Source organism: Etheostoma cragini, chromosome 21 (assembly GCF_013103735.1).
Source record: "Etheostoma cragini isolate CJK2018 chromosome 21, CSU_Ecrag_1.0, whole genome shotgun sequence".
Taxonomy (NCBI): domain Eukaryota; kingdom Metazoa; phylum Chordata; class Actinopteri; order Perciformes; family Percidae; genus Etheostoma; species Etheostoma cragini.
Genome location: NC_048427.1, coordinates 794626 through 805500, shown reverse-complemented (window position 1 = coordinate 805500; position 10875 = coordinate 794626). Strand labels below are relative to the sequence as shown.

The following is a 10875-nucleotide window of genomic DNA, read 5'->3' as shown; positions in this document are numbered from 1 at the left end:
CTTTCCCAATGTGAATATGGAAATTGGAACAAAGCCTCTCAGACTGCATGAAGTTTTCCATCAGTTTTTCTTGTACTCCTCTCTGCACTGTCTTCTTTGTCTCTACTTCTTTCAATCTTTTTCCTCCCTCATTCACCTTTTTTTCCATCCCAAGATAAATCCCTCCCTCTCTCGCCCCCCATTCCCCACCCTCCCCACGTTGTCACTCCTCTCTGCCTCATTTCTCCCCTCTCCCTCTGCTCACTCGTTGCAGTGATGAACAGGCTGCTTGGACACTGTCCCTCCTCCTTTCTTTCTCTGTCCTCCTCTACATCTTCTCAGCTGGTGTCCAGCTCCTATGTCGGGGACTCTGTAGGAGCAGACAGGGGAACGACAGAGCAGAGGACAGTCTGTAATCCAGGTGGAGAATCGCTGTGAAAAGTGGATGTGAAGGTAAGACTGCGGACAATGAGACGGACCATAGAAGGACAAACAAGACCAGAGACAACTCTCACAATTCACTGTTTATGTACGAGTGTCTGAGCTGCTACGTTGTAAAAAGATGAAATGTTTCTGTTTTTTGTGCAATTAGAGCTGCTACACATCACTGACTTCAGATGTGGCTGCAAGCTCGTACTATGAAAGTTATGTAAGGAGGCCAGTAGTCTGGACTACTTCACTTTCAGTAGTTTCACAATTGGCATTGTCTTGAACTCCTCTTTTATATGAACAAAGTTTACTTGAAGTGGTTTATTATCATTGCACCCCTAACTCTCCTAAGAAACAGACACTGGTTGTATTATCCTTCAGTTTCTGCTAAATGCTCTTCTGGATTTAGTCTTCTTAACAATTGCTGACTACCGTCAGGATTTTGACCCGATGAACGAACTTTAAACAGCGTCACGGTCTGCATGATGAGGACATTTCTTCTCAAGTGTTGCCTGTCGCCATCGTCTTTCCATCCGTGCAAAAAGGAGCTGCGTTAAGATAAATCAACAGTCCGTTCTCCAGCTTCCAACATAGAAAAGTATCTGTCATTATCATGATTAAGAAGATGCATCCTCCTCACTCTCACATGAAACAGGGATCTGGTTGCTGTACAGTAACGCGGGCAGCAACCTATATCTGCCAGCCCTGTTGATTCAGGTGCACTGTATCTTAATGAATTATTGAGAGGACTCAGTGGAGCATAGATAAACTTCCGTTCAGCTTCCTGGGCACCGAACCCCCTGCAAGTCCCGTCCTATAGCCTCTAGCTACATCTCATCCCTGGGAAGAGGCTTAATCAGAAACATGCCTCGGCCTTTGAATATCCACAGACAAGTAGCTCAGCTGTCCGGGTTCATGTCTTTGTTTTTTAGAGGATAATGTCTGCTGACACTTGACTTCCGGCAGGACAATCTGCTGCTTATTTTCCTTGTGTAACTCAGTCTGTAATGGTCTGAGAGTGGATTTAATCACCTCTGAAGTGTGAACTTAGAATCTCTAGCCCACGGGACTGAGCCTAACGATTATTCTGTTACAGAGAATAAAGTGATGAAAAGTAAGTAGATGAGACAGTTAGCTCCCCAAGCTTCAATATTTCATTTATTTAGAATATTGGCTGTGACAGCGGTAGAGGGGTCACCTGTCAATCGGAAGGTTGCTGGTTTGATCCCTGGCCCTGCAGTCCCATGTTTGCAGGGCAAGAAACTGAACCCCCAGTTACCTTTGATGCTGTGCCATCGGAGTGTCAATGTGTGTGTGTGAGGGTTTATCTGATGAGCAGACGGGCAGCCTCAGCCACAGTGTGCGACTGGTGAATGCTTCCTGTACTGTGTAAAAGAGCTTTAAGTAGTCGTCAAGACTAGGAACGCGCTGCATAAAAACAGTCCATTAAAAGAAGTGGCTGCAGCAATATTGATCGGTCAGTGTCGTTACTGTTCCTCACTAAACCTTTTCATTGATAACGGTCGTCTTTCTTACATGCTGGTCCTGAGACCAGCATGTGAAGGCTTGTGAGGAAACAGATCAGGTGTCTGAAAGAGGCCGAACCGGCTCCTCTCGCAGGTCTGCAGAAGCCGTTTTCCTCTATTTTTAGAGTAAATGTATACAGCTGTGGTGTTCGAAGGTCATTTTAGTTCTCTCCGGTCTGTGCTTTTGTTTAGCTTTCCTATTTTATCCTTGTAGTGCTGCTTACTCACTTTCTGAAATGTACTAGGAGCTAGAAACTAAAACAAAAATGGAAACAATTCTTATGATATATTCATTGTTAAATCTGTTTTTATAGAAAAACAAATGACAAACAAATCTCAAACTCCAGTTTCTTTATTTTAAATATTTGCAGCTTTACTTCAGTCTTTGGACTGTTGGGACAGCAACTCATTTTCGGTTTAAGGAAACGACGACGGTATTTTTTTCTGGCACTTCATCAACCACACAACTGAGTAACTGATAACAATTTTAGTGCTTTTAATAATGCGATAAGCTGCTAAAAAGACATTTTACTTTAATTTTGAACACACAAGGTAAATAAGGGAAATAGTTCTGTTCTTCTCTGAGGTCAAACAGGATGAATGTATGTCTGCACCACACCTCCTATGGGAGTTGAGCTCCAATTAACATAGAATAAGACATCTTATCTTAGCAGTTGGGATGATGTTACATAACAAAGATTGAAATATGAGAAAGGTTCATGGATAGACAAAGCAACCAAAATGCATTGGAGTAAAAAAGAAAACACAATGTGGACTCGTATCCCGCTTCAAACTCTGAGCTCACTTTTCTTCTTTTTTACAACCCCTCCACTCTCCCTCCATTCTGACTTTTTGTTGCCTTTTTGGACACTTTTTGTTACGTTTTCAATGTTTTTGTCGCTTTCGTTGATGAAGTTTTTGGTACTTTTTCGCCTTTTGACATTAAGTTTTAAATTTTTCAAGGGTTTTTGTTTCTATTTTGAGTATATTTCTACATTTTTTAAAAATGTTTTTGCCTCTTTTCTCATTACATGCAGACATGTCCCAGGACCTCCCTATATAGTTGGAGATGTCCACCCCCCTCCCCAATGTCCAACCCAAAGTTACGCCCTTGTCTTTATCATCAAGGAGCCAACTTAAGAAGTTGTTAGATGAAATGTGGCAGTCTTGCGTCAGAAATCTCCAACTCCTGCCTGCCAACTCAAAATGAAGTGACAAGAATTCATTATCCTTTCTTAAATTTATAGTTCCGATGATTTGTAGTGTGGTTGTCTGAGCTACTTCTCCATAGTCAGGGTGTTAGCTACAGTAGATGGTGGTCGCTACACACTGAATTTATAATATTTTTAGCACTTTACCTTGCTGTCAGACAGCCCTTTACTACGGGCAACTGAAGCCATCATCTCTGATCTCTTCAAACCAGACTTCTTTTGACAGAAACATTCATTTTACCTTGCAGAACATGGGAGTTACAGCTCTGCCACTGCCTCCATCGGTTAGTTTGTATGCGTTATTGTGTGACTTTGGTATTTTAAAGGGTTATGAACTAACAAAACTACCCAGTGACTACAATTTACTGCAGGAAATACATTGACTAAGCATTCACTCATACAACTACACTTCAGAAAATCTGAAGTATCCCAAAATACAAAGTATATCATACTCAGTTATCAATCGGCTGTCTGCTAACTAAAGGCAAAAAAAAACATTTTAAAGGATAATCTTGTTTTAGCTGTGTTTAAAGAAATGCATGAGGCCTCTCTTCCTTCTACGTAACCACACACTGAATTAAACCAATGATCTTTATGATTGCTTTTCGATCCATGTTTTTCTGCTAGTTTATTGTGCGAAAGTGAATTAAAGCAGCTAGCAATAAAATATTTCGGACCAAATTTTATGATCACATTCTACAAGTCATAAAATAATCCAGTCATATAATGCCAAGCAGTGGTTTGGGCACCTAAATAGCCTCTACAATTGCAGTCATTAAGTATGACCAACTGTTAGAAGTAGTGCTTGCCCCGCTCACATCATGAGGCCAGTTTTCACCGATTGAGTGATCGTGGTGCCTCAACGATGTTTACGTTGGTTAAGCATCCACAAATGGTTTGCCACTGATAGCTTTGAGCAATAACGCAGTCCAAATATGGCTTCATGGATGAGTGAAGTAAGTTAGGAGAGTAGGCAGAAGGGAGACATAAATAGAAAAACAGGATGGATGGCTCACAGGTGAAAAGGTTGGACGGGGAGACAGGATGATAATGACTCAGGAGAGGGTGGAAGGTAACAGGGTCAGCGCTGTCAGCCCATCTGTTGTTGTGGACCTGCAGTTTTATTGACTCAGCCAGTGGATTTTCGGTTCATCTCTGAAAAGCTCACTCAAAGTAAAATGCTATGATATAAAGCAGCTCATCGTCTGCAAAGACGTTGGTTGACACTCGATACTGTCAGATCAGAGTATGTAGCGTGTGCATTCTTAAATATCAATATATTTCTTATATAAGCCAGGTCATGGATTTGATGGATTTGACTAATTTCATGAACATGAATGAAACTTCATTTAAAAACCCTGATGTATTGATGAGAATTCCCTGGCACTGGGTTTGTCAACATTCTTGATTGGATAAGCTGTAAATGAGAGCTGTAATGATTAGTCAATTAATCCATGAAAACAAGGAATCTGCATTTTATAATCAATCGATGTTTAAAAAATGTGTTTATACTACATCTGCAATACAAAAAAGGTAACTCTGTTCCATTAACTTACAAAAATTAAACTTTTTATATATAAATATATATAATACTTTTGAGTTTTAGAGCGTGAAACAAAAGAAATCCAATGACATTAACTTGAGTTCTAGGAAACTACAACTAATATTAATTACTGATATTAATTACTGATACTCACCTAACAACTGTAGTTTACTTTAGTCTTATAAGACTTGATTTCCTTTGCATGAAAGTAGTTTAATTAAAATGAGTTGACGTAGATCTTAAAGTGTTTTCATTGTGTCTGCTAAACCCCAACCTTAACTCCAACCTTAGCTTAAATCTGTTTAAGTAATACAGAGCAAATCAAACAATGTGTTACCTCATCTTATAATACCTTCCAACAACCAGACGCTGTCTACATCCCCAAACACAGGTCTTTAAATTTCAAATAAAACTCATAGATGTATAGTTTTTTATGTATTTATTTTGTAATAAAGGCTCAGTAGTTTACTCAAACAGCTGATGACTGTAGGAGGAAATTGTGCATTTTTAGCAACTATTTCTGTTTTTTCCCCATTTGGTGCTCTAGTGAGTATTGTTGGCAGTAAGATGGTGTGTGTGGCATTAAGTCAAAACTAGGGAACAACCAATGTTTTTTCAAAGCCAAAACATTACCGATAATTGGTAATTAGTATAAGTAGTGTTAATGAAGGAACATGTCAGCCACAGTGTGTCACACTGATGGGTTTTTAACAACAATGAAGCTCTATGGCACAGAGGTAGAAGATATATCAGGCTTTGATACACACAAAATGCTAGATAGGATCATTCAATATCAATCAATAATCAGTATTTTGTGTCTTGCTTTTCTTGGTTAAACCACCAACTCTGAGCCTTTTGCTGCCGTTCCCAGGGGAAGCGCCAAGGTCATGACCAACTGGTCCAATGTGACAGAATCCGGCCACGAGGAGCCGGGCCTGAAACCGGAGGAGGTGCCCAAGTCCAAATGTGTCCTGGGCTTCATCCCCGTCATCTACTACAGCCTCCTGCTCTGTGTGGGAGTACCAGGTACACTGTCACGAGGTCTTGTAGTGAGAGAATACAACTTACTTTATCTGTCTTCACTGCTAAATGTATACTGACACAACATATCAGACATGTGCACAGACACACATTAGACTCATCACGCAACACATCAATTAGAACAACTTGTTTCCATTGGGACGTGCAAGATGATGCTTGAAAATGTGTTTTATTTCATAGGTGCTGCTTTTGTTTCAATAGCCCTCTTATTCTACTACAGCAGTGATTCTCATTAGTTTTTAGCGTTTTTTTGTGATTGCACCTTCATTCATTTTTTATATGTTGTAATTTTGGGTATTATTTTATGACTATATAAATTATTTGTTCTGTAATCAGGACGTCACTGGAAAAGAGAGCTTGCTCTCAATGGCCCTTCTTGAATAAATAAAGGTTACAATAATAATCTTTTACTGAATAGTTTCTACATTTGGAGATAGTTTTTGTTAAAATGGGTTTTGAGATTACCAAGACCAAGGACTGAAATTTGTGAAGCCTAATAAAACAATTCATTTCAATAATACAGTAATTTATTGCAGGGGACCTGAGATTTTAAGGTCAGATGATTATTGGTACTACGGGATTTTATTAGTTGCATTTGAACTCAATAACTGTCACACTCACAGTTTTTATTGATACATATTAATGACAGAAGTGGGATCTGCCAAGGAAAGAAGAAATCATTACACACATGAGTTGGAGGTACATGACAGTGCTCCAATGACCCAGTGACACTGTAAACAGCACAGCTGGCTCTTTTCACAGGTTAAAACAATCTAATCATCTGATAATTATAGTTTGAGTGTTGTTTCATCCATTAATCCCTCCAGCCTTGAGCCAACTGTAGTTAATATCTCTGCATCAAATTGTCACCTCAATTATTCAGAAAGTGGAAAATAAATGTCACTTTGATGCACGGCGTTCATTTCGGCAATGTTCTCATTACTGAGCTTCATCTCCAAGTCGATGGCAGTGATTTGGTATTGACCCAGCAGGGATTTAGACAGAGTGGTGTTCACAAACAAGCCAACATGTCACCAGACCGTTCAGATGGATCATGTAATTGTACCCAAAGGAAAATAAATGGGAAGGCCAAACAGCCAGAGTCAACAACTGTGAGCTTGAAGGGGCTTTAAAAGACTGGAGACGTTATGCTACAGTGAAAACATCCTGCTGTTGAGAGATACCATGTGTGATATGCTGCAAGGAGACAAATCCATGGTTTTTAATTTATATGGCTATGAAAGCATTTCCCACAAATTCAATGATTAATGATAATGATACTTAATCCATTCTGCCTACAGTCTCCAAAATAACTAGAAACTGAGATTTTATGAGGTTTCTTTTTTCCTAAGAAAATAATTAACCTCCAGAAATGTTGTATGTGAACTTGTAATCCACCAAACCAGCCAGCCATCCATCCATCCATCCATCCATCCACCCCCCCACCCATACATCCCCCATCCATCATCCACCACCTATCCATCCATCCATCCATCCATCCACTTGTCTATCCATCCATCCATCCATCCATCCACTTGTCTATCCATCCATCCATCCATCCACCCACCCATCCACCCATCCATCCATCCATCCATCCACCCACCCATTCATCCATCCATCCATCCACCCACCCATCCACCCATCCATCCATCCATCCATCCACCCACCCACCCACCCATCCATCCATCCACCCACCCACCCACCCATCCATCCATCCATCCATCCATCCATCCATCCACTTGTCTATCCACCCATACATCCACCATCCATCATCCACCACCCATCCATCCATCCATCCATCCACTTGTCTATCCATCCATCCATCCATCCACCCGCCGACCCATTCATCCATCCACCCACCCATCCACCCATCTGTCAATCCACATACCCATCCATCCATCCATCTATCCATCCATCCACCCACCCATCCATATTTCTGTGAGATCAGGCTACAAACTGCAGTTATCACATCCACAGCTAACGAGCTATTTAGATGGTCACAGCTAACTTAATCACATTCATAGCTTGCTATTATAACTGAGCTTTTTGCTGTAATTATGACATCTTAATCTAGTTTTTATAACCACATAAATAAGGCGGCCTAGCCTATTTAGCAGAGTAGCGGTAGCTGCCATTCAGCCTTTGGTTCTTCAATAACTTCATTTAGTGTGGTTAAGCTACTTTTACACATTTTTTAGACTTTTTGTGCAGTAAATGTCAGAAATAGCACTTAAACTAATTTTTTCTTGTTCGTTTTTCTGTCCATCAGTGAACATCCTCACAGCCGTAGCTTTATCCAGACTGGCATGCCGCACCAAGAAAGCTCTGTACTACTACCTGTTGGCGGTGACGGGCTCAGATATTCTCTCCCAGCTCTTCATCATCTTTGTCGGCTTCCTGCTGGAGACGGCGGTTTTTCACCGCGATGTCCCCACGCTCCTGCTGCACTCCGTCAGCGCCGCCGAGTTCGCCGCCAACCACGCCTCCATCTGGTCCACCGTGCCCCTTACAGTGGACCGCTATGTGGCGCTGTGCCACCCCCTCCTCCACCGCCAGATCAGCTACCCGGCCCGGGCCAGGAGGATCATCGCCGTGGTGCTGGCGTTAGCTCTTGTATCGGGCGTGCCCTTCTTCTGGTGGTCGGACATGTGGAGGAACAGCGACCCGCCCACAGCCCTGGACACCGTCCTTATATGGACGCACGTGACTATCATCTACTTCCTGCCCTGCAGCATCTTCTTAGTGCTGAACTCTCTGATCATCCACACGTTGAGGGTGAGGAAGACGCAACAGCGCTGCCAGGAGGAGTGCGGGCCCAAGTCCGCGCCTCCTCGGCGACTCGGGAAAACCACGGCCATGCTGCTGGCCATCACCTCCGTGTTCTCCGTGCTGTGGGCTCCCAGGACTGTGGTGGTCATCTACCACCTGTACGTGTCCTCGGTTCACCGGGACTGGCGCGTCCACCTGGCCTACGACCTGTCCAACATGCTGGCCATGCTCAACACGGCCGTCAACTTCTTCCTGTACTGCTTTGTCAGTAAGCCGTTCCGCGGCGCCGTGCGGGACGTCCTGCTGCTCAGGGGCCCCCCGCTGTACACCCGCCGCGCTCTGCCTCACCCGCAGGCTCCCAACAACGCCTCTTTATCCTCTTTGTACAGTGGAAACAACAAGCGCTCGCAGCGGGACTCCACCCCCTTGTCACCTCGCAGGGCCAGGAAACCCTCGTGACCAAAACACCCATCGTCCCACGACCCCTGAGCACTTCGGACCCCCGAGACACACACAGCAGTCCAGCTACGCCCGTGGACAGCTGCCAGTCAGCCCTCGAGCGAATCCTTGAGTTCCTAAAGTTCCTAAACTGAACTCACAAGAAGTATGTTTTTTGTACTCTAATATGTCACTGAGTGCTGTTTGGCCATGTAAATCAGATGAGAAGACAACCTATTTATTTTTCTTCAGAAGAATTTAAAAAAAATGTAAAGTTCATTTTTGGCACTTTTTGTCTTTTCCATACATGGTAGTAATGTGACAAAATGTGTTTTTCATTGTCGCGATCGAGAAGAACAGATTTACAGTTTGTTTTGTCGGTGGTTAATCTGGTAGTTAGATCACTGGTGGGGAAAAATGGAAGGAAAGAAAAATGATATTTTGCATGCTGCTACAAGTCTGTGGTATCATTCATCTACCCGGCCTTGTCTTCAACCCACTGCACCCTGCCATAATATCTACTCTGGAAGCAGCCAGGAAGGAGAGTTTTAATTTGAACTGGCTGCTATTCCTGCTGTTGTGTAAAGATGCTGAATGCCCAAAGGACAACCCGCCCCGCTGAGCATTGCCAATCGAGCAAAGAAACCGCACTCTGTCTCCGCAGCATGCTTCCAGGCACAAAAACCCCAGCTGCTAAGCTCTTGTTTATTTTTTTATGAAATGCAATTCGATGAAGCCTTAAATGAAAGCTTGCTGTTTAAGCTGCAGGAGAGTGGAGGCCCTGCTCTACAAACAGCCCCTCCGCTACGTCCCCAACATGGCCTTAGCTCTGGCTAAACAAACCCCACATTAGTCTGATGGTCTGCACAAACAAACACACACACACACACACACACACACACACACACACAAGAAGGTACATACACTCTCATGCATGAACGGAAACATTCACACAGTCACCCACTGACAACTGCTGGTACATTTCCATTATCTACAAACAAGAGATTTCACCATTGCCATTTGATGACCCGTTTTACTGTTTTACTTGTTGTATCAGTGTTGTAAAAATAACAGATCTGCACTTAAACCTCTAACAGCTCATTTGCATTTATTACTTTAAGATTCGGAAGAGACATCTGTTGTTGATATGTACATATTTTTTAATTAATGTGTTTTGGAAAAGTGAGTGATGCTGTCAGTGTGATTTTTCATGCAACACTAATTTGTTTTGTGTTATCAGATGGTTTCTAATGGTGCCTCAGTAGATGATGAAGACCAGCTTTTCTTCTGTAGTTTAGATTACTGTAAAGCCTTGACATTAATTATACTACTAACTATTTTTTTTAAATAACACAGTGCAGTTTAGTCCAGGGAGCAACACCTCCACCAAGAAATTGAACTGATTTTCCCGATTATTTCATAATCTGTTCTTTGGATCTGGTCCAAAATGTAATGGGTTCTTCCTTCGCCCATGCTACACCCTTCCACCAAGCGTCATGAGAATCAGGCCAGTAGTTATGATGTAATCCTTCTGACAGATTGAGCTACAAACATGAGCACTTTGGGGGGGATAAATATCAATTTATCAACTATCGATACTGTGGAGTCCAGTTGTTCTAAATTATTGGATTTGTTAGTTTGTGCAATGATTGCCTGTGCTTAAAGTGACAGCTTTATAACTGCATATATGTTTATACTGTATATATTGACACACACATCCATTGGCGTAATTTAACCCCCCAAATATCAAAACTGGACAGTCCCCCCCCCCGATTAATTAATAATTATTTCCTTTACATAATTTAACACGTTGGCACCATAAATTGATGCAGAAAAAGTTACACATTGTTGTAGAAAAATTCACCAGAATGCAAAAACTGAGTGTTTGATATGCTTAAGATTTCTCCAGCCCCCCCCCCCCCAATGTTTGAAGTTTCTA

The 10875-nt window shown here is 42.2% G+C and overlaps 1 protein-coding gene across 1 annotated transcript; it reads left to right on the top strand.

Annotated features, from left to right (window-relative positions):
- The first annotated feature begins 229 nt into the window (after window positions 1–229).
- Window positions 230–10037, top strand: gpr142 (G protein-coupled receptor 142). Its single transcript, XM_034860491.1, has 3 exons — window positions 230–432; window positions 5560–5714; window positions 7999–10037. The coding sequence occupies exons 2-3, from the start codon at window positions 5576–5578 to the stop codon at window positions 8955–8957; spliced, it is 1098 nt and encodes a 365-aa protein (XP_034716382.1). The 5' UTR covers window positions 230–432; window positions 5560–5575; the 3' UTR covers window positions 8958–10037.
- The last annotated feature ends 838 nt before the right edge of the window (window positions 10038–10875 follow it).

Bases quoted from the DNA above. Each gene is read 5' to 3' on its own strand.
- gpr142 (XM_034860491.1), top strand. From the start codon at position 5,576: ATGACCAACTGGTCCAATGTGACAGAATCCGGCCACGAGGAGCCGGGC. The intron at 5,715-7,998 runs GTACACTGTCAC...TCTGTCCATCAG, and splicing joins GCTCTGTGTGGGAGTACCAG to TGAACATCCTCACAGCCGTA.